General features: G+C 42.1%; 4 protein-coding genes across 5 annotated transcripts; 2 read left to right on the top strand and 2 right to left on the bottom strand.

Moving 5' to 3' along the window:
• Positions 1–15: 15 nt before the first annotated feature.
• On the top strand, positions 16–4,620 carry LOC308136899 (G/T mismatch-specific thymine DNA glycosylase-like). Of its 2 annotated transcripts, none has more exons than XM_080505441.1 (11): positions 16–133; positions 641–715; positions 1,754–1,920; positions 2,039–2,349; positions 2,425–2,494; positions 2,671–2,806; positions 2,898–2,980; positions 3,084–3,178; positions 3,269–3,440; positions 3,743–3,895; positions 4,457–4,620. In XM_080505441.1, exons 2-11 carry the CDS (start codon positions 657–659, stop codon positions 4,582–4,584), a joined length of 1,374 nt encoding a protein of 457 aa, XP_080361567.1. In that variant the 5' UTR covers positions 16–133; positions 641–656; the 3' UTR covers positions 4,585–4,620. The 2 variants fall into 2 exon arrangements, with proteins under 2 accessions (XP_080361567.1, XP_080361568.1); XM_080505442.1 differs by having other exon boundaries at positions 122–133; positions 657–715.
• Positions 4,621–6,433: 1,813 nt separating this feature from the next.
• LOC308136985 (patatin-like phospholipase domain-containing protein 2) lies at positions 6,434–10,050 on the bottom strand (the record flags this gene model as incomplete). The annotated part of the gene is made up of 7 exons (XM_080505541.1): positions 6,434–6,483; positions 7,196–7,390; positions 7,466–7,526; positions 7,627–7,836; positions 8,076–8,141; positions 8,222–8,454; positions 9,861–10,050. The coding sequence occupies 7 exons, from the start codon at positions 10,048–10,050 to the stop codon at positions 6,434–6,436; spliced, it is 1,005 nt and encodes a 334-aa protein (XP_080361667.1).
• A 2,147-nt stretch (positions 10,051–12,197) lies between these two features.
• Positions 12,198–15,906, top strand: LOC308136984 (uncharacterized protein; the record flags this gene model as incomplete). Its single annotated transcript, XM_080505540.1, has 7 exons — positions 12,198–12,350; positions 12,443–12,567; positions 12,801–12,867; positions 13,177–13,333; positions 13,623–13,765; positions 14,860–14,970; positions 15,727–15,906. The coding sequence occupies 7 exons, from the start codon at positions 12,198–12,200 to the stop codon at positions 15,904–15,906; spliced, it is 936 nt and encodes a 311-aa protein (XP_080361666.1).
• A 1,387-nt stretch (positions 15,907–17,293) lies between these two features.
• Positions 17,294–24,161, bottom strand: LOC308136113 (nucleobindin-2-like). The gene is made up of 13 exons (XM_080504338.1): positions 24,051–24,161; positions 23,432–23,584; positions 23,020–23,127; positions 22,793–22,925; positions 21,714–21,817; positions 20,726–20,911; positions 20,336–20,426; positions 20,116–20,174; positions 19,934–20,026; positions 18,930–19,019; positions 18,595–18,765; positions 18,370–18,415; positions 17,294–17,700 (listed from the first exon to the last, which is right to left on the bottom strand). The coding sequence occupies exons 2-13, from the start codon at positions 23,567–23,569 to the stop codon at positions 17,594–17,596; spliced, it is 1,326 nt and encodes a 441-aa protein (XP_080360464.1). The 5' UTR covers positions 23,570–23,584; positions 24,051–24,161; the 3' UTR covers positions 17,294–17,593.
• Positions 24,162–25,904: the final 1,743 nt, after the last annotated feature.

Here is a 25,904-nt window from a genome sequence, read left to right as displayed (position 1 = left end):
GTTGACCGGCAGGGTTGTCATGTCTTTGTTGCCTCAGTAGCACATCAAATGTTGTGAATAGAAGTGCGGCGGTATATGGAATAATAAGAGTTATCTTCACAGAAAGCACCGATTCAAACGTTACACGCAACAGGTACGTTCTATATGACAACGTGTGTTTAGTTTCTTCGGGAGAGATCTAGCGGGGGACGAAACTATTCATCCATGCTAAGTTAGCCCAACGGCTAGCTGGCATTAGCTGCGTTTGTGGCACTGCTGTTGCACAACATATAATGAATAATCTTGTTATTTACACACGAGGCGATCGTCGTGTCTATTCATATAAGCTGACATTTGATTTGGGAATTTTATCAACCAGTAAAGTATGTAAAAATAGTGTATTTACGCGTTTTCCCTCCGGTTAGCTTGTTGGTTAGCATAGCAATGAAGCAGGTGAAATTATTCATTGATTCATTGAGTTGTCCTTTTTATTTATTTATTTCTGTGTTGATGTTTTGTTGCATCTTGACGTTTGTTTGTTTTTTTGGCTACATTATGCGTTGGCACATGCCTTCACTTCCATTACTCTGCCATGCGAAATAACATGTACTCCTCCAATAGCTATGTGCCTTCAACATGCATATTGATTTATCTAATTAAGTTAAACCACCCTAAAGATGGAGGAAAAGCTGAACGGATCACTACCTGTTGTCTCCCCGGAGTATCTTCATCAGTGGTGAGTCTCTTCTCTCACCATCGTGCAATGTGGCCTCACAGGAGTCACCTTTATATTATAAGAAAAAAAAAGTGTGACTCCGTGAAATGAAAGCATGTGCACCATTTCATCATTTACACATTGTTTTCTTTTTGTCATCTTTGCTTTTGTATGGAATGTTACACAAGAGGGGTGATGTTGTCAGAGCTCAGTGGGGGTTTCATATGTCTCAGGGGCCACAGGGGCAAAATCTGTTGCTCTCTTTATATAGTATGCCACATTAATTTATAAAGTGCTTTCACGCAACCGTGGAGCAAGACCATATGATAAAAGGAATCATGTCAGTACTTTAAAATCATCAATTCCTCCAGCAGGAGCAGACTTCTGTCTGACTCTTTAAATAGTGTTAACAAGAAGTCATCAAGCACAATGCATCTGGATGTGCAGAATGGAGCGCTTTCTCCTTCAGAATCAAAATAATGAACATAAAGGGAACAAATCTACTGTGAAAACTTGAAAATCTCCCTGCTGTAGCTTGTATTCAATATCTTATTTGTAAACCAAAAGTGTTCCTCCCAGACTGTAGAAGACTCCAGAAGATATGATTATTTTGTTCTCTCTTTTTATTTTCTCTTCTGTAATGGAATGTAGTCAAAAGTAATAGCAAAAAAAAGAATTACAGTGAAAATGCAACATCAATGTCAAGTGAAGAACTTGTTTTCTGTCGCTGGATATGCTAATTAAGGATTTTTTGTTACTTTATTTGTCTTTTATTATTCATATTAATTATAATGTTTCATTGAGAAAGTTCAACGTAAAAAAAGAATCGCACTCACAAGTTTTCTTGTACCGCATATATTGGAGAAACTGCTACGTTTTGTTCACTGACTGGAGTCTGGAAGGTGCAAAACTTAATAAAATACACCAAAACCATGTTAAATACTTCTGTTCCCCATTGTTCTAACTCTCCTCTAAACCCACAGCGCTTCTCACCGTTACTGTGCTTGTTAAATTAACCTTTTGATATGTTTTTTTGTTTTTCTGAACCAAATGTCACAGGGTTCAGTCTGCCCAGCAGTTTAACGCCCTCCGGGCCCAATATTCCAACTTCCACCCCAACCATCAGTTTCCCCACCCAGCAGATCTGAGCGGCGAGGCGGCCATGGCGCACATGGCGAACCCGGAGGCCATGATGGATCAACAGGAGGCGGCCAAGCCAGCAAAACGTACTGTGATCGCTTTTGCAGACAGAACTACTCAGTGTGTGTGTCGAGATAGCCGATCACTCGACAGTTCTATCAGTTCTAAATTGTTATTAACCTCGTTATTCTTGTCTTCCTGTAGCCCCGGCCAAAAAGAGAGGCAGACCGGCTCAACCCAAGGAACCAGCAGCGCCCAAACCCCCGAAAGTCCCCAAGGCCCCAAAGCCACCGAAGGCCCCGAAGCCACCAAAAGACCCGAAGGCACCGAAGGCGAAACCCGGCCCCAAGCCCAAGAAGGGCGCCGAAGCCCCGGCGGACGGCAAACAGGAGAAGATTGACGAGAGCTTCAAGAAGGTGAAGAGGAAAGTGGACCGCTTCAAGGGCATGTCGGAGGAAGAGGTCATGAAAAAGACTCTGCCGGACCTGCTGGACTACAACCTGGACTACGTCATTGTAAGAGTCGCCGATCAGATCGCCGCGGGCAACGAGCCGGCGTGAACTTAACAATTGCCTGCTGTTACGTTTCAGATCGGCATCAACCCGGGGCTGATGGCGGCTTTCATCGGGAGGTGGTTTCCGGGTCCCGGAAATCATTTCTGTAAGTTATTGCGAGCGATTTCTGATTTTTAGTGACGATTTTAATGTCGTCACACAAACCGAGCAGTGCAGATTGAACCAGATGCTTCTGAGGCTGAAAACGTCAGACCCCCAATTCCCTGATTTGTTTCCTTCGGGGATGAATAAGTAAGTTGTTTTTTTTTGTTTTGTTTTCAGGGAAATGCCTTTTCCTGTCTGGCTTCACTGAGGAGCAGCTCAACCACATGCATGACACCAGCCTGCCCGTCAAGTACAAGATGGGCTTCACCAACATGGTGGCCAGGGCCACGCCGGGGAGCAAAGACCTCTCGAGGTGAGCAAATTAAGGAAGGCTGCAACACACGGGCGGCTGACGAAGGGAGAAAACGATGTACTCTAATAATACGTGACTTTTCCTCGACCAGTAAAGAGCTCCGCGAAGGAGGAACAATACTGGTGGAGAAGTTGAAGAAGTTCAAGCCTCTTATCGCAGTGTTCAATGGGAAATGTAGGAGGACGCTCTCTTCTGATACAAAACAATAAAAACACTACTTTTCCTCTGTTGAAACAATTAATGCTTTATATTTGTTTGCTTTTTTTCTCTCCCTCAGGCATCTATGAAATGTTCTGCAGAGAGCTGTTTGGCAAAAAGCCCAAAAAGTTAGATTTTGGTTTACAGCCACACAAGATCCCCGACTGCGACGTGGTGAGACATAAGACTGTGACATAATAAATGCATGTGTGATTAATCCGCTATATTCTATTTTCATCCCTGACACCCACTTCCTGTCTGCAGGCTCTGTATCTGATGCCTTCGTCCAGCGCTCGCTGTGCCCAGTTCCCACGTGCTCAGGACAAAGTTCACTTTTACATTAAACTGAGGGAGCTCAGAGATCAGCTGAAGGGCGTCCAAAAAAGTGCTGACATCCAGGAGGTCCAGTACTCGTTTGACCTCAGCTTGGCCAAAGGTAGGCAGGCCCCGCGCTCCCTCGAATAACTGAACTGATTAAAGACGTGCGCTTTGCATTGAACTCCAGGGCGTTATAGCACACTGTGTGAATCTCAACTAAATATATTACAGCCGAACAATTGAATTGTTCATCTTATTCCTGCGTGACTGCCTCTTTAAGACATGAGACGCAAACCTTACTCTCCTCGGCATCTGTGCTGAGCTCTTCCCTTTCTTTTGTACAACTTTGCCCGTCGTCCGTTTGGTTGGGAGCCGATCAGAACACGTCCACCATTTGCGCTTTTGTTTTTGAATTCACAGAGGACGCCAAGAGGATGGCCATCAAGGAGGAGCAGTACGACCCGGGTTACGAAGATGCCTACGGCGGCGCGTACGCCGAGAGGGGAGCCGAGGGCGAGCAGCCCCAAGCCCAAACCAACGGTCACTGCACATTCTCATCTCCTAAAAACACAGGTAACACACACACACACACACACACACACACACACACACACACACACACACACTGCCCTTGTAGTTTTTTTTTAATCTTGTTGTGACACGAAAACCAAATGATTATTACCAATAACTTTGACTATATATATAATACCAATGTAAAGACAATTGTAATGAGCTGCAATTGCAACATACAGTAGAATGTCCAAGTAAACTTCCTCTCCAGATTTTGCATTTCCGTGTGTTTTTACAAACCCACTCTTGCACCGTGGCTTTAAAACCGATACTAATGTCTTATCGTTCATGGCAGCGTCACGGGAATCTCAGCTCAGGTCTCAGTGTTGTGTTCCAATCGTCAAATCGAGTCCAACTTCGTGAATATATAAACTTTTAGCCTGAAAAATGCAGCTTCACAGGGAATCAAAAGGGGAGTGATGACTTCCCACCCCCAGGCATTTTATATACATATCCCAAAAAAAAAATTCAAATAACAGTTTAAAAGAAAAAAGTGGGGGGGGGGACACTGCCTCACTGTCAGCTGCCTAATGCCTTCCGTTGATGTTTGGACGTTTTCCCCAGACGGAGCGCAGGAGGCGACCACGTCACAGTCCTCCGAGGGCCAGCTCCCAGACGGACAGTGGATGACGCAGTCCTTCGCGGATCAGATTCCAGACATCAGCGGCGCACCAAAGGAAGGCAGCATATGAAGAGCACAAACTCTCCCCCCCCGGCTTGCCCCGCCCCCCTCCCCCCCCCCCCCCCCCCCCCCCCCCCCCCCTCTGTCGGGTTTTAGATTGACCTTTTTATTAGTGTCCAATTGGAATATAAACATATAGGCGGACTTATTTGTTTTTAGAAATTTTTACCGGATGCCGTTTCTGTACATGTTTCCTACATCTGTGATCTTGTAAACACACGCGATCATCTTCACGACAGTCTTTTTTTTTTCTTTTTCTTTTTTTTAACACGTGAAATCAGGGACTTGACAATGATGCTTGACTGTCGGTGGAGGAGGTCATGTATTTAAATGTTTGTTTGGCCTTGTACTGTACTACACTATACTGCACCGCGATGCAGTAAGTCTCGACAACGGACATCTACTGTTCTGACGGTAGGTACGACTCCCATCAGCGTGAGCCTCTACGAGTCTCCGTCTGCAGCCGGGCAGCGTTATTGTCTCACTTCATGGTGCTATGAACTGTGGAGAGGCAAACCGACCCGCTGGATAAAAAGACCGGGACGGTCGGCGGTCTCAACAGGAAGACCTCTGACATGCCTTTTGGAAATGTTGCGAAACTCAAAGTGGGTTTTTGTTATTTTATTCTCTTATCAACTTTGATTGCTTTAGTAATTATAGAATTATGTCCTACGCTCACGAAAATGTCACTCACAAGGAATTTTATGAAACTTTTGTCAATTAAAATGTCCTGATGATGCTTTTTCTATAACACTGGCTTGCCTTCATTTATAAACTATCTCTTCTTTTAAAGTTTGGTTGGGATAAGAATCATCTTTTTTTTTTTTCAAAGGAGACTTTTATTTACGTCAACAATTTTAAATCCCCCACTTCAGTTTTTGTTGCAGGTGATTGAATCCATACTTCCAACAAACAAGGTCTCACAGTGACACGGACTTATAATACTATTCTATGGTAAAAAAAAAAATAACATAACCAAATTTAGTTTTCACAGTGAAGATAAAAAAAAAAACCTGGGAAGCCTCTTTTTTCTTCTTCTTCTTCTTGGCCATAAAAAGAAAAAGCCACAAACCAAGCTGAGCACACGTCAGGAACACACGAATAAACATCACTTCTACAAGGTAAAACTTAAAAATGGATGTTATATTTATCTCTCGGTCACATTTGTAAGAAGTAGCACATCTTTCTCAAGGTAGTACTTCTTCAAGTATGCCTGATAAATTAGGTGACTTCTAACATTTATATATAAAAAAACGTATTAGCATTTTCACTTTTTCTTTTACCACAATAACAAACGATGTATATAAATAGATTGAAAAGTAACAGGCTCATTAAAAGTAATGCATGTCGGGGATCACCAAAATAAACATATCAATAGTGAATCAATTGAGCCCAATCTGCTTCTCCAGTAACTTGTCTGTCTGTTATCACTTCCCGTCCTTTAATATAAACTTTATACAGGAAATAATATCAAATTTTTAAGTCAGATTACTTACTCTGTACAATTTGAAGATAACCTCAATGGTGATATGTACAATAATTCAAACAAAAATAACAGTTTCAATAGAAAAACAATTCACAAAAGCTTAAATAATTAATATACCTTAACTGGATTGATGTATTTAAAAAAAAAAAAAAAATGATATTTTGGGATTTCTACACAGTCTTTTTCTGCTTTCCCCTTTGTTTGACGCTCTGCCTGTTCACTGATGTGTTTGGTTTCTCTTTGGAAGATGCAGGTGAGTCTGAGTTGAGGGAGAAAAGACCCTGGAGCGACTTCTTCTGCCAACTGAGACTCTTATCGTCGTTCCTGCCGATTGTTGGGGTCAACGTTCTAATATTCTGATGTCCCCCGGGCTTCATCGTGCAGTCAGGAAATCCACCGCTACTGTCCTGCTCTGGAGACGCACTGCAAAATACGATACAAGCTAAGACATCGTCCTTTCACGACGACAAGGTGACTCGTAGTCGTAAAAATAAGTGAAACACTCTCACTCCAATCAAACGGATACCTGGTGGGGCCTCTGGTCCTTTGTGTCTTTCTATAGAGATCAACAGACATCCAGAGTCTGCAAAACATCCAAAAAGCAGAACTTTACATGACATCACTGTTGATAGAGATCCTAAAATAAGCAGTTTAGAGAAATTCCTCATCTCCTGGAGTTAGAATCATTTGAGGCTTTGCTTAGTTGTGGCAATATGAGGTCAAACCACTTCACCTTCTGGTGAATAAGAGGGCCAGTTGAATGGGCAGGGTGAGAAGAGACAGCAGATACATGATCAGCTTCACCGGATCTGTGAGCTGCGACCACCAAGTGACTCTGTCACGGTTGTTTCTGCACGCCTCACACAGCACTGACACACACACACGCACACACACACACACACACACACACACACACACACACACACACACACACACACACACACACACACACAATTATCTCACAGTCATGGTCTGTGGTAGATTCAGTGTCGAGGTGAATGCACAATGAGTTACAACATACAATCGGACATCATCTTCAGTATAACAGAGACATGTGGTTATGCCTCTGAGAAGTTCTAACATCTTTCATCAATCTATTATGTTAATCAATAATACAGTGTTGACCCTGCCCCACCTTTCTGTACGGCCACTGGGAGGTTCTGTATGACTCCGGGGTCCAGCCACCGATGATCTTCCTCGTGAGAGTCTTTTCCAATCGGCGGCGTCTTCTTCGTCGTCTTTTCGTCAGGCCGAACCCTTCCCTTCACCAGCTCACAACAACGTGTGACTCCAGCCACGGAGCGGGGAACATTGTGGGGTCTGAGCAGATCTTTGAAACACAGGAGACTGATTGCCGTGGAGGGTTAAACCAGACGAGTTGAGGGACGACGGTAGAAGAACTCACCTCTTTCTCTCAGGAAGAAAAGAGCATCCATGTAGCCATTGTGGCAGATCTCAGCCAGAACCTTGGATGAATGGATGGATGGATGGATGGGTGGAGGAAATACTCAGCATTTTAGAAGTTGTCAGTTGCAAAGCCAGGGCAGACCCTGAGTGTGGACCAACCTCGAGTCGGGGGGGAAGGAAGGACGTGCAGATGCGCTGCACGTTCCCGGTGTTGACCTGGATGCTGACGTTGCCGTAGTGGACCTCCCAAACGTTGAACGTGCCCTCTCTGGGACAGATGTCGCTCTCGCCTGAAAAGGGAGCCATAATGATGGTGTTTCTCAGCTCATACAGGGGAGCGTTGTTGCTCAGAGCTCCGTCCATGTACCGCTGAGAGACAGAGGGGTGGAGATGGCAAACTCAGGTCACTTTATTGACTCCAAACTGTCAAAGTCTGTTTTTTGTTTTTTTTCCAAATACATAAAAAAAACAAGGAAAGAGCCAAATTAACACCCCGTTGAACGAGAGCCAGTTACATAACAGAGTGAGAGCTACTGCTGAGGTGATTAAAGGCGAACGAATTACAACGGAAATTTTCTTCTAATCCTCTCACGAAGTTTCCGACTCACCACTCCACGGTACGACGGCGGTACCAAACCGGTGTAAACAGGAAAGAAGCAGCTGCACATGAGAACCTGGACAAAGGTGGACAAAGGTGGGCGGAATCATGACGAGTGAGAATCTCCGTGCGAATCGACCGAATCGACCGCCACACCTGGATCAGCTCCTCTCTGCTGTCGAACTCCGACACCAGCACGTTCTCCATGTCCGATATTCTGGTGAGGGACACGCAGAGCCTCCCCGAGGCCCTCCGGTGGGCGTCCTCGGGCAGCTTCTCCAGCAGGGAGTCCCGGACGGTGCGCAGGAGGCTGAAGGTCGGGTGGAAAACTCCCAGAGAGTGTTTTCTCGCCTGGGTGGCCGTGGTCAGTATGTCGGCGCAGAGCTGCTCTGAGGAAGGGGAACACAGCAGAAGTGACGTCTTCGGGGAAAGTGAAAAAGTTCCTTGTGGCTGGGAAACTCAATAATACCCATGAGGGGGAACACAGGTGTAAGGTATACACATCATTTTACAAAAGTGTGACATCACAGACACATAGACTGTGTGTCTGTTTTTCCATAAATACATGTCGTAGATTTAGTTTTGTATGGGTTTTATTTCATTCATCGACAAATAAAAGCTAAACACTTCAATATAAAACAAATGTTTCCACAGTTATCAATGAAAGGGGTCAGAAAGAAGAATTAACTTGTGGCATTTACTGCTTTTGTAACAAGCAATTTACAATAAGAGGAGGTCTGAGAGGCCGGCACAGCCACTCTGGTACTTGAAACTCCATCAACTCCATCATGACAACAATATAATAATATTTCTCAATTTCTTTGAATTGAGATAATATGCTGGTTTTAATCAGTTTAAAAAAAAATCTTGCTCATGAATTCAATTCTTTTGTTTCCTTGCTTAGGTTGAACAGAATATATAAATTTAAAAAACGCATAGAAATCAAAGGCACTTTTTTTTTTTGTTAAAGCTTTCTCCTGGTTTCTTACTACAGTCCACATAAATGTGTGTATCCCAGCCCACAGCCATCGAGCCGCAATAAGATTGACTCACGAGTTCTGTCTAATATTTATTCTGAAGCAAAACATGCTCACAAAGACGGTGCAAAACAAGTCAGAGCAAACGAGGAGGTGTCTGCTGTGGGACCAAGAGGGACAGAATGAGCAGGGCAATGAGCCTCCGGTGACAAGAGAAAGGTAGTGTATATAAAAATATATACAGTAAATATGAGTATTTTGGATCATATATGATGTTATTTTCATTTACTGTTGACCAACAGTAACAACAACAAAACCCCAATATGAAGTATATGAGAGAGATCATTTGTTGTTTTGGAATCCAAAGTGACCTATGGAATTTGACCATGAGCTACTGCATGAGATCTGCATGTCAGTGAGTCTGCCTACATTGTTTCCCACAACTCAGTTTATCTCAGCAGTAGTTTTGCGATAGTAAATACTTGACCTTTATGCAAAGCCATGGAGTTCAACGTCTACAGGGAGGGGGGGAAAAAAAGAGAGATTTATGATGCACAAACAAAGATGATCTAGTTAGATTACCTTTTGTTCCTTTTGTTTTAAATCACATTTGTTGAAAATACCACATAGATATGGAGTTGTATTTATTTGAACAGGCTTATAAAAGCAAACCACTGCATTTATTGTGATTGGAAATTAAACAACTCTTAAAGTAATTCAGGTTTTCCTTTTAAAGAATGGAAATCAATATTTGATTACTATTTTTTTAATATGTTTGTTTTATTTTTAGCTCGTGCTGTACAGTAAATGTGACTCACCTACAGGAATCCCAACGGCCATGGCTGCTGCTACCAGACACCCCGACGAAGCTCCGCAGATCTTTGAGGCTCCGTGGACCAGGCGAGGGGCCCGCTCCAGGATACAGCTCAGAGCTCCCACATAGTAAATGCTCCTGAATCCACAGCCTGCAAAAGTGATGTTCCACTCCTCCAGCCAGTCGAACAGCATCTTTTCGCTTTTACTGATGAAAACTCCCACCCGCCTCTCTGACACGGTGATGTTTACGGTGCCCCTCTCACAGTTGTGTGTGTGTGTGTGTGTGTGTGTGTGGGGGGGGGTTCCTTCAGGAGTAAATGGACCTGATTTGTTTCTACTTGGCTCAGAGGTCGAACGGGGAGGGCCTCAGCTGGTTGTTAGTAGGTCTTGCGTAACCCACTCGGCTCGTGTTTCGAATCAGAAAACAAGCTTGAGATCCATTCAGTGACTGTGCGCCAACTGCATACCGTGAGTTCATAATTCCTTAACCCTTTGCATTCCGGTATGGTGGGATTGTTGACTAAAAGGTCAGGTCGTATTTGTGTTTCATTCAACATCAGCACCACAGACTGATTACTGGACTTTTGCCTGTCTGTAATATAACTTCAATTTGTGGAGAAAAAACAACAACATAACAGTTTGGTTTATTCTTTGTAACTCTTGATCTAGAAACAAAAACAATTTTTTTTTATTTCCTGATGTCTCTGGTCATTCATATGAGCTCAAATTGAACTTCAACTCCCAAGTACAATTTTATGAAGAAACAAAAACAAACATTTGTCTTGAGAAGTTAATGTCCTGACTGTGTGACGCAAATAAGGGACCACTGAATAAACACAGAGAAACTGTTATCTCTCTAACTATTGGGAGGACTACCATGTCGTACCTTATCAAATCTAACTATTTTCCTTCTTAACTTATTGTCTCTTGAAATATTGCATAGACATTGAGAGGCATTTTTTAAAATAAAAGCTTTTTTTTTTTTTTATATATGGAGACACACAAATGTTGGTGTTTTTGCTGCACCCAAACAATTTAACAAGTCATGTGTGACTACAGACATAAAACATAAGCAATACTAATAGTTAATACTGATAATGTGGCAGAAGCAATAATAATAATAATAATAATAATAATAATAATAATAATAATAATAATAATAATAATAATAATAATAATAATAATAATAACATTGTCTCATGTAACATTCTTTTTTCTGACTGTCAATGGTAGAAGCAGCAGCAAATACTCATACGACAGTAAATAAGTTGATTTTATTGGGGTGTTATTACTGTTTCAAGTATGGAAATTTACTCATAACTACTCATATTACAATTTACACCGTTAAACTTGCTTTGCTACTTTAAGTCTCTTTAATACTGAATTATCTATTTTTGTCCAGAATAAACTAAATAAAAATTCATCTTAGAATTGCATTTTTAAACTCAATAAATTGTTTTAGCTGACTTTCAACATATCGTTGGCGTCAACGACACAACTTAAAACAGAAACTGCAAAGACACGTTGGGAGGATCTCTGATGAGACCGTGACCTCCTGACAACTGCTGCTGTAACAATAATATTAACAACAACAACAACAACAACAACAACAACAACAACAACAACAACAACAACAATTATAACAATAATGATAACAACAACAACAACAACAGTAATAATAATAATAATAATAATAATAATAATAATAATAATAATAATAATAATAATAATAGTAATAATAATAATAATAATGAACACAAAAAAGAAGCAGACTAACATAATTTGAAATGAATATTCTTGTTTAACGGGGGATTGAATGTTTCATTGAATGTTACACGCTATGTTACATATACTGTACATACTACAAGGCAGGTTCCACCGCTGCTGAGTGTTGTGTCCACTGGGTGGCGCCAGAGAGTTTCAGGATGGGCGCAGCATGCACGAGAACTCTGGAGGTCAATCTTTATGGACACAACCATCAAAACCTTAAAAGACGCTCTTTAGATTTTAGAGACATCTGACTGACCAGCAGGATCATCTAACAACCTGTGGAAACATAACAAATCCACAGAATACCAAGCCTATAAAACATTTTCTTTATGCACTTCATGCAGATACTTTTTTTTAAAAATCTATTTGTGAATGTCCCATTATTATAAACACCATCTAAAGGTGAGAGGATTTTCAGCCACGTTTGTGCAGCATTACCTCTCACCCTATTGGCTGGGACCCGTCACGTGACCGACACACCTCCAGACAGGCGGTCTATCAGTGATAAGCCCACAGAATCAGCATTACATCTCCATTCCACGTGCAAAGTGTTGCCTCGTCCAGTTTCAATGGAAATCCCGGTGGTGGATTTCAGCGCCGGCTGCCTGAATGAGAAGCATGCGACTGACGATCAGCTGCGAAAACTGGGAGCGGAGTTGAAGACGGCTTTTTATGAAATTGGCTTTGTTTTCCTGAAGAACTTCGGGATCACTGAGGAGGAGGTGAAGATCAATGCACAGAGCAGAGGGAAGCCACGGTGTTACACTTGAGCTTGCTGAAAGTGAGACGTTTCCCCCCATGTGTGTTACTGCAGGTGCAGCGTGTCATGGACATAAGCAGGACGTTTTTCCTGCAACCAGATGAAGTGAAACGACCTTTCAGCAGGGAATCCTTCTCCCTGTGTTCCAACCATGGCTGGGTGTCACTGCAGACGGAGAGGTGGGCACTTCAGTGTTTTGCATACTACTTCCATACTGGAAGTTTCTTCTCCTCAAAGTTGAAAGCCTTTGCCAATTGTTTTATGCGTATTTCTACTACACTTTTACTTAAGTTGGACCTCAGTGTTTGCTGATCTACCACAAGAAGCTTTCTCATTTTCTCATCCCGACATATTCCCTCTTACACCTCCAAAGGGTGAAAGCCTGACTTTTTACACTTGTTTTGTTTTTCAGTTTGAATCCACGTCGACCCGGCGATCTCAAGGAGGCTTTCAACGTCTCCTCACTTCATCCTGACATCGTAATAGACTCAGGGCCAAAGTTCAAACTCGTGCCTTTGGTCCCACACACACAAACAAATGATTTTTTTTAGATACGTTCCAAATATAACGAGTTAAGTCCACACTGTTCCCACATACCAATGTAATCCTGTAGAGTCGGAGGGGGTTAAAGTTTAAATCATTCAATACTTTTACAAGATAAAGCCCAGTTTTACTACTTTCTGTCAGAGGATTGTATAAGATTGGGTGATGATCCGAGCCCAACAGGTCCACTGCTGCATAGCTGGAATCATCTGTGGGGTCACGGTGCTTGATTGTTTCTGTTGTAGAAATGGCCGTCATCAGGCTCCTTGCAGGACTTCCAGGAGATCCAGTCGTCGTTCTTTCTGCGCTGCAAAGAGCTGAGTCTGTGGGTCCTGAGAGTGATCGCCATCGGTTTGGATCTGGACCCGGACGTGTTGCTGAGCACACACAGTCTCATAGGAAGTACGATGACTTACACCCAGAGGTGGAAGGAGGAGGTGCTGAAAACCTCCTCTCACACATTTCAAGTACAATTCCAAACCAACCTTGTCATAAAAATGACTCAAAGCATTATTTCGTAACCCCAAGTTTAATGCGTCGTCAAAGAGTAGTGAAGTGAGTTACTTCAGTTGTAAGAAACACTTTTGTTCCAGAGCAGCGGTTCCCTCTGCTCCAAGCACACACATTTTGTCTTGAAGAAGTGCGGACCAGAGGGCGATCGCTCATCTCCGGCGTCGCGTGTCTCCTGTAGCTCACGGGAACGGCACCACGCTGCGCTCCCTCTTCTACCCTCCAGTGAGCGCCGAGGCAGTCAAGGAGGATCAGCTGCGGTGTGGCGAGCATTCAGACTATGGCAGCATCACTCTGTTGTTCCAGGGCTCTGAAGGGCTGCAGGTAAACGCCTCCAAAGTCCATATGTGGACGTCATGTGTCGATCTGGTGATGTTCTGAACTCGCAGACTCTCTTGGTGAACCATTTGGTTTAAAGGGTAGGGTCCTCAGCACACCTACAAGCCATTTAGAATTACCTGATACGTGCTTCCTGCTTTGTGAAAGGAGGGAAAACACAGTCGTGAGACGGTCTACGATAGCTGCCTTGTAATAAACATGTAAATGAATGACTGACCCAAAATATGACCGATAAGAAAGATGGACGAAGCTGTAGATGATTCTTTTAATTTGATCCTTCATCTGATCGGATCGGTAGACTTAACGTCACACTGACTTTGACTTCTAATTAAACCCGCTGCTCTCATTGTTTGTATTGTTGGTAATGATTTATGTGGTTTGCATTGACCTGCCAAGAGGCTGAGGGTTGAAATCAGCTTTGCCGATAGTTCAGTTCAGATCATTTTTATAGCGCCGAATACAACACAGTCATTTCAAGTATTGTATCTTACTTTATTAATCCCCAGCTCAGGGGGAGCCGGTGGGAGCCAAGGTTCTCGCTCAGGAAAACTCGGGTTAGACCGTGAACGACGGGAGAACATGCAAACTCCACACACAAAGGCCCCGGGCCGGATTTGAACCCACAACCTTCTCGCTGCCCAGGCACTCTCACAGAGAAAAACCTGCAGAACAAGACGAGACACTCTCTCTCTACTCGATGGAAACGTCCATCTATTTATTATCCACAAACAAAAACATTTCAAACCCTTTTATATATTTATTCTATCTTATTGAAATAAAAAATGCAATAATCTTTAAATTGTAGAATATTTCACAGAATTAGATTTTTTCCCCTGATTATTTAATGAATGAAATAATAATATAAAACAAACTCAAAAAAGTGTTTTGGTGTATTAACACAGTAAATTGTTAACTGGCAAAACAATTACATTCTTTTTTTGGACGCAACTAAATGTTCATACAGGCGCTAGAGATGATTTTGACCACAACCAAAGTTTCAGTTTAACTGGAAGGAAAAGCAAACATTGAGACATTTGCTTCACGCTTCAGTAATTAATGTGACATTTGTCATGTTGCAGGTTCAAACACGTTCGGGGGAGTTCGTCACTGCCCCCCTGATTCCCGGCGCCGTCCTCATCAACATCGCCGACCTGCTGCAGCGCTGGACCAACGACAGGCTCATCTCTGTGGTCCGTCACAGGGGGTTTCAGTTTACACTCACTTTTGCTTTTCATTCATAACAAAGCGATCGTTATTATCACAGCGGAAATATTTGCATGTAGTCAAAGAACAGAATTTTCATTTCTAATGTCTCCCGAAAGTTTATTTTGAAAGGTTTCGGGGTGAGAAACACCCACAAGTCTCAGAAAAGATCACATTATTACACATAACGTTAAAGTTATGGACATGTGTGGTTTGATTCCTTTCCATGTGTGGATTACATGGCTTGTTACTCACCATCTGATGAAAATGTCATGTCAATATAGCACCTTAGGAAATATATTTACTGAGAAAAATGGTGACATGTTCAATATTTCTTATTTTACCCGCTGTAACTCTTGCCTCTTATTGACTGTTTGTCATTTTTAATATAGTCTTGCTTTATATGTACATTTGATTTTATTGCTGAGAGTTTATAATCTTGCACCATCCAGTGGCCACTATTTCTATTTTTGTTGTGTCTTTATGTATGATGACAATAAAGCTTTTCTATTCTATATGTAATGTAGGTTCGCCCCGGACAGGTCACAAGACAAACACCTCAAGACAGTCACACACACACACACACACACACACACACTCACCCACTTAGAGGTGACCTCTGACTTCGAACTGACAAACTCATTGTTGATTGTTGACTATAACACTGTTTTCCAGCAGAGAAGTTATTCAACGACCAAGAAAACAATGGCTTTGTTATGAACACGCTGTGTTTCTCTCCCCAGTTCCACAGGGTCCTGTTGCCCCCTGTCGGGGACTCCAGCACCCGTCAGTCTCTGGCTTTCTTCGTTCAACCAGACGACGACGCCCTGATCACCTGCTTGGACGGCTCCAACAAATACCCACCTATTACATCAGGCGACTACCTGATCCAGCGCCTTAAACAGGGCTACCCAAAGTTTTAATAGCCGAGGGCCAATTTAGGAATCCAGCACTGGCAAAGACAGGAAAAAAAAAAAATGACAAAAGAAAATCCGCATTTATAATTTTTTTTTATACCCAGGTTGCATCTGTCCAATTTACATTTATTGGTCTGCATTCAGTAATCTGCAATTTTAATAGATGAATGAGCCTAAACCTGGTAAAAGTTGAGAAAACCTCAAGAAACACTGCAGTGCACACAGAATCGGTGAGTCTGGCCCCCGGGGCAGCTGTGGCTGCATGCATAGCCTTCTACCATTGAGGATGGAGTGAAGGAAAAATGCAATGTAAAGCATCTTTGAGTGTCCAGGAAAGTGCTGTATAAAAGCTCCAGAGCTGCAGACCCCTACCTGGGACTTGGCCTATAGATATCGCCAAAGACCAGGAAATAGACATTCATCCTTTCACAGCAATGCACAGTTTGATTAAAACCAACAACTGCAATTCATTGTCGGCCGCCAGAAATGTTGCTGTCTCAATACACAGCTGCAAAACTGAATGTCCCGTCACTGGTTACAAATGTTGGAATTTTGTCAATGTAAACCCTGTGAAGCCCCCCGACGAATTCGCTTCCACTGCCATGTCTCTTTAAATCCCACTTCGTATGAGTGTTTGTGGAATGATTGTGTTTTAAATGTAGTTCGATGGCTTGATGTGTGTAATTACAAAGACCAAGTGATAAACTTGCAAGACCAGTCACTTTATTGTCAACTTTCATACTTCAGACATTTTCATACACAGGATGATGAGGACAAAAAAAAAAATAATTCTTTAAGCTTAACCAGCTTTGTTATCCAATTAGATAGCTTATCCTTTAAATTATTAAGGTATGAAAATCCATGCTTGTTCTGGAGTTGGCCAAATAATCAGCTTAATTTAAGTTGAGTGAATAAAAGAGATGAAAAAAAATACAAACGACAGTCCTCCACACAAACAACCAAACAACAACAACACAAACCACTGTCACTCTAATGCCAATATGATTATCTTCATATAAAGAAAAGAAATGTAAACATGTATTAACTTCATTTGTTACCCTCTGTTGCAACCTTCAGATCAAACAGCTGCAATAGGTAGAAAACACCACTGATACTTTTCGTGGATATAAACATCTTTTATGACAGTAAACTAATTCCACCCCAGAAACTCCCTTTTCTGACATTCCATATTTTTGAATTAACTTCTTTTCACCATAAAAAATAAATATATTTTCCAAGTAACTTGTATTTTACAGTGTTGGCGACAGTAAACTAAACAAAACATTCAGTTATTGGGCCGGCTGCCCTCCCCACCCCCACCCACAGCCACATCCCCTGTAAAAAACTAACAAAAAAAAAAAGAATACTTCCCATAGAGAACAGAGTCCTTATTATGACAGAGGATCAAAATGAGGAAAAAAAAAACCCCAGAAAGGGCTGATTGTCCACTGAGAAAACTGGAGCAGCTCCACAGTACAAGCCCCACTCATTCAGCTGGTTGGTGGCCAGGAAGAGGAGGGACGTGTTGGCACTGGATCTGAAGCCGAACGCAGATCTTCACTGATAGATTCAGATAACGGGTTGATGACTTCGAGGCATAGGTTTTGAAAGTCCAAAACAAAAACGGAAAATTTGACCCATCAAACACACACACGCACACAAACACGCACACACACACACACAGGAGAATCTGCTAAGAGTGTCCAGGCGCTGGTACACCGTGCTGCTGGTGAGAAGGCGGAGGCGGGTGAATGTTTCCTGGTGCATCTGGTGCGTGTTGAGCTTCAGCTGCAGGAGCTTCTGCAACAGATAGTCATGATTACACAGACAAATTAGTTTTGTTTATTTTTTTTTGACATGATAATTGTTAAAAAAAAAAAAACTTGAAATGAAAGTGTTAAACAGAAGCTGTGATAAGTACAGCCTGCAACGATTAGTTTGAAAAAAAAAACATTTTCTATGCGTTTTCATAAAATATTTATATAGATTATTTTCATGGGGTGTAGATATGTCCATGTTGGTGTACATAAAAAAAAAAAAAAAACGTTTTGTTGTGTTTATACATTTCCAACCTTGATTGTGTAGAATAGAAGTTGTATTCCTGAGTCAATAGGCTGAAAATGCAACAACATGGAGTCCAGAATTGTTTGGATAAGATTTGGGCGATCAATTAAAAGGCTTTCCTTTATACTTTCTTTCTAGTATTGGTTTTATCAGGAAGCTGAACTGCACTCTTAATTATAAAATCCTCATGTGACATTAGAGGAACGTTTGTTCTGTGATTTGAGGAAAATTGTTAAATTATGTGATGTTCAGACCATATTTTTTGAATCTTACATCAGATGTGTGAGAATAGTTGTATCTGCTATTGTCAGTACATTTAAGAATAGTCGGGATTAAATCAGGCTAAATGAAATGTAATAAATTCAATCAATAAGAAAAAGTTGGCCTTATTTGAGCCGTACTCACCTTTTATCCCACCGTGGGTTTTAGCCCTTTCCATGTCCTCTATTGCCTGAACAAAATAGGAAAAAAGAGATAAGTTGGAAGCACAGAACTGATCGGAGACGTCTAATACAAAGAAACAGTTTAAAGAATCCAGTAACATTTGAGTACATCAACCAAGCGGCTGCAGGCAACAGGAAATAAAATCCCCGATGGTGTACCTGCAAACGTCTTGTGATCTCAACTCACCTGTTTTAGTCCCAACCTTTTAGCATCCAGCTCTTCCTGCCTCTTGTCCAGGTCCTCCCTCTGTTTCTCCAATTCCACCGACTTCTTGTTGATGTCAGTCGCCTCGTTGGCCAGATGCTGCTCAAACTGCCTCAGCTCCTCCTCGGTGTACACAGGACCTTGTTCCAAAGTCTGTGGAGCCGCACGCAAGTTATTTTACAGAATAATTGTCACATGGGAGAACCAGCTCTATAATAGACAAATTCAAACAGACCTTTTTTTCAAAAGAATAGGTCTCAGATTGGTTTGAAAACAGACATTTATTCTTCCAAATAATAAACTTTTCGAGCTCTTACCTCCCATTCGCTTTTTTCATGAAACGCCTCTTTCTTTGTGGCCTCGATGAATTCGCTCATTGACACAAGTCTGTCTTTGTTTGTGTCCACCTGAGTATTGACACACAAAACAGCTTGAAGTGAAATCCACCATCCAATAAGAAAATGTCAACACGACTTTTATTTTATCCTCTCAAAAACAGTGTCTGCTCTTTGGACTGACATTGTCAAACAGAATAAAAGGTTCAACTGAGCTTTTACATTTGTTTGTATAATTTACATGAAATTTAAAAAAAAAAAGGGAGTAGTAACATATTACTATACACTTTGAACTTATCAGAATAGTAAATCTATAAAATTGGGATTGGGTGTATTATCGGGGATGAATGATGACAAAGGATTGGTACAGTGACAACAGCCCCTGGTTTTATTCACCTGCCATTTCTGCTCTGCAGTTTTTCTTTCGTTTTTTACAATGCATATAGTCGCCTTGATCAAAAGAGCTCTTGATGTGCCTTTAGAAGAAAAACTGTAGCGGCTGTTATCGCTGGTACTTTATCTGATATCCATCTGTCGTCTCAGTATAACGCTTTAACCAGAACGGGGGCTGCAGGCCACTGATCCCAGCTGATTGTGGCTGAAGGTTGGTACACAAGGCAATGGTCACCGGTCCAGCACAGAGACAGTCACACACATTCACACCTACGGGCAATTTAGAGTCAGAGACCAACCTAAAACTGAAGTGTTTTTTTTAAAGAAATGCCAGAGAAAATATGAATGCCTGAACAAAACAAAAAACAAACAAACATGCATGCACCAATGCACATGTTTTTTCTGGGTACTTTGGTTTCCTCCCACAGTTCAAAAAACACAAGTTACTGGTTGATCAGTGACATTAAAATTGGTCATAAGTGTGTGTGTGTGTGTGTGTGTGTGTCCTCCAACCACAGTCAGATGGGTTGAACTCCAGCAGTTGCAGTGGTTTAGAAGATGCCCCCGATCCAGATCTTTGACTGGTCGCTCACCTCGTTCATAACATGCTCTCTCATTCGCAGCCTCTCTTCCTCCATCTCCAGCATATCGTCCTCTTCATTTTTAGGGTCGTACACCTTCTCCAGCTTAAAAAAAAACACACACACTCAAAACTCTTTACAACATGCCAGAGTATAAAGCTGGAAACAAAAAAAACAAAAAACAACCAAGATACCTCTTTTGTGAAAAGAGCTTCAAGTTCGTTCTCGTCGAAGAAACCGTCTCCATTCGTGTCTGCGACAGAACAAAACGACTGGACTCAACCGACCGCTCCAGGAGTGTTTTGCACATGAACTCATTGCAGTGCAAACAAACAAGTGCTCTTAAGGTGTGAACGTCACAATGATAGAAAGATTCTGGGCTCTGAAGTGAAACCCAATGTCGCCTCGGCTTACCGTGCATATTGAAGAAGGTTTTAGGATTAAAGTCTTCTGGGTCCATACCGTCTCCTTCATGCCAGACTTCCCTGAACTGGTCCTCACTGCCCTGCAGACACACACACACACACACACACACACACACACACACACACACACACACACACACACACACACACACACACACACACACACACACACACACACACACACACACACACACACACACACACACACACACACACACACACACACACACACACACACACACACACACACACACACACACACACCTTTATCTTGTGACGTTTCTATAGGAAATTAGCTTTCAAATTGAAAATAATGAGAGAAACGTCAGTTATTTTGCAGTGGAGTTGCTGACGAACGCCACTGAAACCGTGAGCTTACAGGGTGGTTGACTTTGGGATGGTTGGCATGCTTCTTCCTCATCTCCTCGTAGTGCTGCTCTTCCTTCTTACGATCCGCCTCGCTCATGTTCTTCAAGCGTTCCCTCCTCTCATGCTCCTTCATCATCTCGTACTTTTTGAAGTCGTCGTGGCGGTCCTTGTCATAGTTCTCCAGGTCATGTGTTGCCTGGAAGTAAAAAAAAAAACACACAAAAAACAAGCCGTTGAGAATTTTGCACATCCTTTGGGAGTGCCATCAAAATGACCATCATGCTATTTGTGTTATGCTCGCGCAGTGCAAATCAAACGTATCTTTACAAAGTAGAGTCAGTTCAAGTGCTAAGACACCGTTAATCTGTACTACGAGTCCTGTAACCTGCTTGACGAGTAAAAAAAAAAAAAGAAGGCAAGGGAAATGTATTTATACAGCACCATCAGACACAAGGCAATTCACAGTGCTTTACAAAGACATTAAATAAATAAATTAAAAGAATAGTGAAACCTCCTATTCTGATTCTTACTCTTTGCCTTCCATTTTGACTCAAAATCTACCCACATATTTGGATGATAATGCATGTACTAATTTTTATCGTAAAGTCCAAATAGGCATGCAAACCCATGAAGCCGACTTCCCCATCAGGCTTCCTTTGTTAACAAGAATGCATCACTCTGACTTAATGCCAATAATTTTACCTCCGTGACTCAGAACTCTCCAACAAATGACATAAAGCCGTGAATGCCTCCAAGTTATAATATCTAAAATTGAAGAAAAAAAAAGAGCCAGACTACTTATTGGGAGTGCGTGTTTGCAGTAAAGAGAAGCATTGACTGATGTAATGGCTGCTGTACAACCAAAACCAACGGCAGCAGTAACCCTTAAGTAAAGGTGATCTCAACTGTGATTTCATGTCATGCAGATACATGTATGCACCACGGTTCACACTAAACCCCTGACCTCACTCGTTCTCATCTGCCTCGTGTTTGCATACCGATTTGATGAGGCGGTCCAAGTCCTCCACCTCGAAAGTGTCCTGGTTCCCGTGGTTGAGGTGATCAAACTGTTTCAACAGGGACTGGTGGTCTATTGTGTTTCCTGCAAATAGAAAAAACAAACAAACAAACATTTCACTCAACTCATATTTTGTCGTTGGAAGTATGTGATGAAGTTAACATTATGCACAATGTCAACATTTGCCATTCACATTCAGGAATTCTACTTAAATAGCTTTCTATTATCCTCAGTTTGTTCATGGAATCCATTGGTTCATCATAACTGGAAAAAAAATTAAATAAGTTGTTCTCCTTATAATGACCACAACCTTATCCGCTGACATGAATCAAGTGCTTGTAATTTAACTCCAGCCTCATTTTTGTCCCAGCTGCTCTTGTGCCCTGAGTAGACACCCATATTATATAAAAATGAGGTGTCATCTCATGCTTACTTGGGCGCATCACCTAATTCAGAGAGCACTTACTGCAAATTGGTAGAGTGAATGTGTCATTTCGTTAAAAAAAAAAAAACGCAATCACCATTGCCCAGCAGATTCACAAAGGCGGTTTGTACTCCAGCATCATTCAGAACATTAGTACACAAAGCTCGAGGCAAAGCTCAGCTTGTTAAACCAAAGTCAGTCTGGATGAGAGTGAAGTTAGTGTGAATACGTTCGATGGGTTCTTGTAAAGCGGTCTGCCAGTAGCCATTAAAAAAAACAAAAAACAAACTGCAAACAGTAGTGGTAATATTGCTATATCCTTGAATTCCACCTGACAAGTGTAAGCAAACTCCATAACACATCATGGACCTGTGTGTGTGTGTGTGTGTGTGTGTGTGTGTGTGTGTGTGTGTGTGTGTGTGTGTGTGTGTGTGTGTGTGTGTGTGTGTGTGTGTGTGTGTGTGTGTGTGTGTGTGTGTGTGTGTGTGTGTGTGTGTGTGTGTGTGTGTGTGTGTGTGTGTGTGTGTGTGTGTGTGTGTGTGTGTGGAAAATTAGCATTTCACTTTGAAGAGAGCCCAACAACGGACTTACTGAGCAGCTCAAAGAAGCACAGCTGAAACACGATGGAGACTCACCGTTGCCTTCCTTCAAGTCATGTTTGGCTTTGATGAGCATCCGTAGCCTGTTCATCTCATCCCTCTTCAGCTCATCCAACTTTGTCCGCAGATTGTGGTGGACGAAGCCCAGCTCCTCAGCGAGCCGCCCTTCCTGTGGCCAGACCGCAAACGCACCATAGTTCAGATACAATTTTACATATTGCTTCACAGAGAACAATAAAATGGCCGGCTGTAAGAGGCCTTACCTTAATATCATCCATATTGGCATTTTTTAGCTTTTCTTTAAAGTGTGGGTCCTTCTCGAGATACTCAATGACTTCCCTGAGGTAGCGGTCATAGTGCAGGCCGGTGTCCTGAAAGAAAGATTGAAGCTTATACTCCACTTGCTGTTGCCAGGCATTCATGACAGTCATTACGGATACATTGTGGCCACTTCACTCTTACTTATAAGCACAAGCGTCTAGTTTTATCTACTGATGGCTGTTTGTTTGTCCATCAGCTGATTTCAGAGACGCGTACTATCAAAGTGTGTCTGAGACACTGGAAATCCTAATCGTCCCCATGATTAGATGAATCTTGAAGGCATTTCATTTGATTGGCCACGTAAATGAACCTTGAATGGGTTTCTGTGGATTTTACGTTGTTCCTGTGACTCACAGCACTCTGGGGAGGATCCAGTTTATCCTGTTTTGGCGCCGTTTTGACCTTGTCCATGTTGATAGGCACCGACTGGATACACAGCCACAGACTCAGCAGGACAAGCCCGCAAGGGGCCACAGCTTTACTCTGCAACATCTGTTTGGACTGCACCTACATGAAACAACGAGGGGGGTGCATGGGTTAATCATGTATAATATAAATGTGTGCTGTTGAACCATTAAACAGACAAAAAAAAGTGTAGTATCTCCAGCCAATAACGTGAAGGCAGCCTTCAAAGAATAGGAAAATAAAATGGCTGCAAGGTCCTGCTTCACCTGAAAATCAGCAAGGGAATGAAGTTAAGCAAGTTAGTCTTAATCGAAACAGCAACTCTAAAACAGGATCGTGACAGTGCAACACACTGATGGGTGGATAAAGGCACTGCAGCTCTTTGTCATTTAAAACTGTTCCTCAGTATGTATAAGTGCATTCCTTAAATAAAAAAACACAAATAAATCGTGGTATGCAAATTGTATACGATAGATCATGTGGCGAAGGAAGCACCTGATGCATGTTCCAATGGACACGTAAAAGCCAGAGAACAAGCCTTCGGGCTACAAGAAGGAATTGCACTTACTTGTAATGTGGCGCCGACTCTCACTTATCCTTTTTAATCTTCGACCAGCCTTCGCCGTGTGGTTTTCCCACCCGAGTCCCTGAGCCTCACCGCGGCGTGTTTACAGCTGTCATCTGTCCGCCACAAACACGAGCCTCCTATTAACAACCTGCAGGTAAAAAAGATTGTGTTTACCATGGCAACGCCCCGCCCACAGCCTCCCCGGATTGGACACGGGAAGCGCACTCTTTCCGCGGAGCAGTCGCGTTGAGAGCTGATTGGTCGCCGCCACCTGTCAATCAAGATGATGCAGCCGGTGGCTTAAGGTGCGTTGGACAAATAAACCGTACGTGGCGTTCAGGCAACCTCCGACGGGGGCGGGGTGAACGTGCGGTGTCGGGAAACACTTTGTCTTGTCAGGCTTAAAATTGCTCAATTACATGTTTCCGCAAACAAAAGAGGGGGAGACAAAATGTGCAGGCTGCGCCTCAGTCACCAGCCTTGTTTTTAAGTGGAAGTGGCAGCAAACTGTATTTAAAAATTCATTCTTGATTTTCTTAAACTTGATTTCATTTATTTCACCCAAAAACCGTGAAAGTTACATGAAGTGTTGTAGTCAAGACCACCTAACACAAGAGTGAAGACCGGGACCAAGCTATTGAAAATGTGATCTCAAGACTAAGACCAGTCTCGAGGACTACAACACCAGTTTATTCCAGGGTGGCAATAGTGTGGAGTAAGAAAACGCTACAGTTGTGAATAAACCCTGACTTCAGGTTGAAAAGTGTACATTATTATATCAACATCTATGCGTGTAACGTACCAGATAGACATATTGGCACAGTAATACGTGTTAAATACACATTTAATGGGAATAATAGAACGTTTGTTTTTTTTAATTGAAGAGACTGTCTTGTGTGTTTATTGTAATTACTATTGTAATAGTGCTTGAACATATTTAAACCTCCATTGTGATGTATGACAAGAGCAATAACACACATTTTTGTTACTTCAATCGTTACTGCTCCTCTTCCTCTCGTTTCCTCTGACTGTTGGGAGGAGACTGGAGAGAAAGAGCACATCATCTGCCAGTGTGAAATGTTTTCCCAATGAGGGCTCTCCAGTTTAAAGTCGCTTCGTCTTCTTTTGATTTGATCCAATTCCAAAGTGTCTCAGAGAAATCAGTAACTCGGACCGCTGTATTGCCTCTGTCTTACAGAAGAGGGCTATGAGACATGGTCGGGATGGCAGCACTTGTTGCTCTAAAGTAGTGTTTTTCAACCTTTTTTGAGCCAAGGCACAGTTTTTTCTTTGGAAAAATCTCGAGGCACACCACCACCTGAAAATGGTAAAATTTTAAACTCTGTAGCCTATATTAACAATATAAAGTCATCCTCATCAATGCTTAATCAACAGGAATCAAATAAATACAGAAAAAAACTATTTCCCAATTTCTTTTTTATTTTATTTTTACTCACTCAGTGTGAAACCTGGACCTGACGGATGAACACAGAGTTGAGATCCTGGCAGGAATAGAAGACAGACAAACACCAACATGTCTAGTTCGGAGTTCAAATCCTCCCGTTTCAAAAACTTCTCCATCACTGTCACTGACACAGTACTTTGATACAAGATGGCAGCAGCCGCAGGTGGTGGTGATTAATGAGGCTGACATCTTTCAGTTTCGATTTCAACGGCAAAGTTATGTGCTGCCATCTATTGGTGAAGAGTATTTATACATGATTACTCTGCAACACACTGCTCTCACAGCTGACAGCGGCTGTGAGAGCAAAATTTTTTTTGAAAAAAATGTGAAATTGGATAATTTCCCATGGCACACCTGACCAGTGGTTGAAAAACATTGCTCTAAACTAT

Source organism: Blennius ocellaris (assembly GCF_963422515.1).
Source record: "Blennius ocellaris genome assembly, chromosome: 11".
Classification (NCBI taxonomy): Eukaryota; Metazoa; Chordata; class Actinopteri; order Blenniiformes; family Blenniidae; genus Blennius; species Blennius ocellaris.
Note: the sequence above shows the minus strand (reverse complement) of the source record. Positions and strands in the feature narration are given on the sequence as shown.

What these genes read in the sequence shown, in the direction of transcription:
- LOC308136113 (XM_080504338.1), bottom strand. Translation starts at nt 23,569, where the DNA reads ATGTTGCAGAGTAAAGCTGTGGCCCCTTGCGGGCTTGTCCTGCTGAGT. An exon ending in TGGATCCTCCCCAGAGTGCT is followed by an intron (nt 23,128 to 23,431) that starts GTGAGTCACAGG and finishes TCTTTCTTTCAG; the next exon opens with GACACCGGCCTGCACTATGA. An exon ending in AAAGGTTGGGACTAAAACAG is followed by an intron (nt 18,416 to 18,594) that starts GTGAGTTGAGAT and finishes TATTTTGTTCAG; the next exon opens with GCAATAGAGGACATGGAAAG.
- LOC308136899 (XM_080505441.1), top strand. Translation starts at nt 657, where the DNA reads ATGGAGGAAAAGCTGAACGGATCACTACCTGTTGTCTCCCCGGAGTAT. An exon ending in GGGAGCAAAGACCTCTCGAG is followed by an intron (nt 2,807 to 2,897) that starts GTGAGCAAATTA and finishes TTCCTCGACCAG; the next exon opens with TAAAGAGCTCCGCGAAGGAG. An exon ending in CTCATCTCCTAAAAACACAG is followed by an intron (nt 3,896 to 4,456) that starts GTAACACACACA and finishes CGTTTTCCCCAG; the next exon opens with ACGGAGCGCAGGAGGCGACC.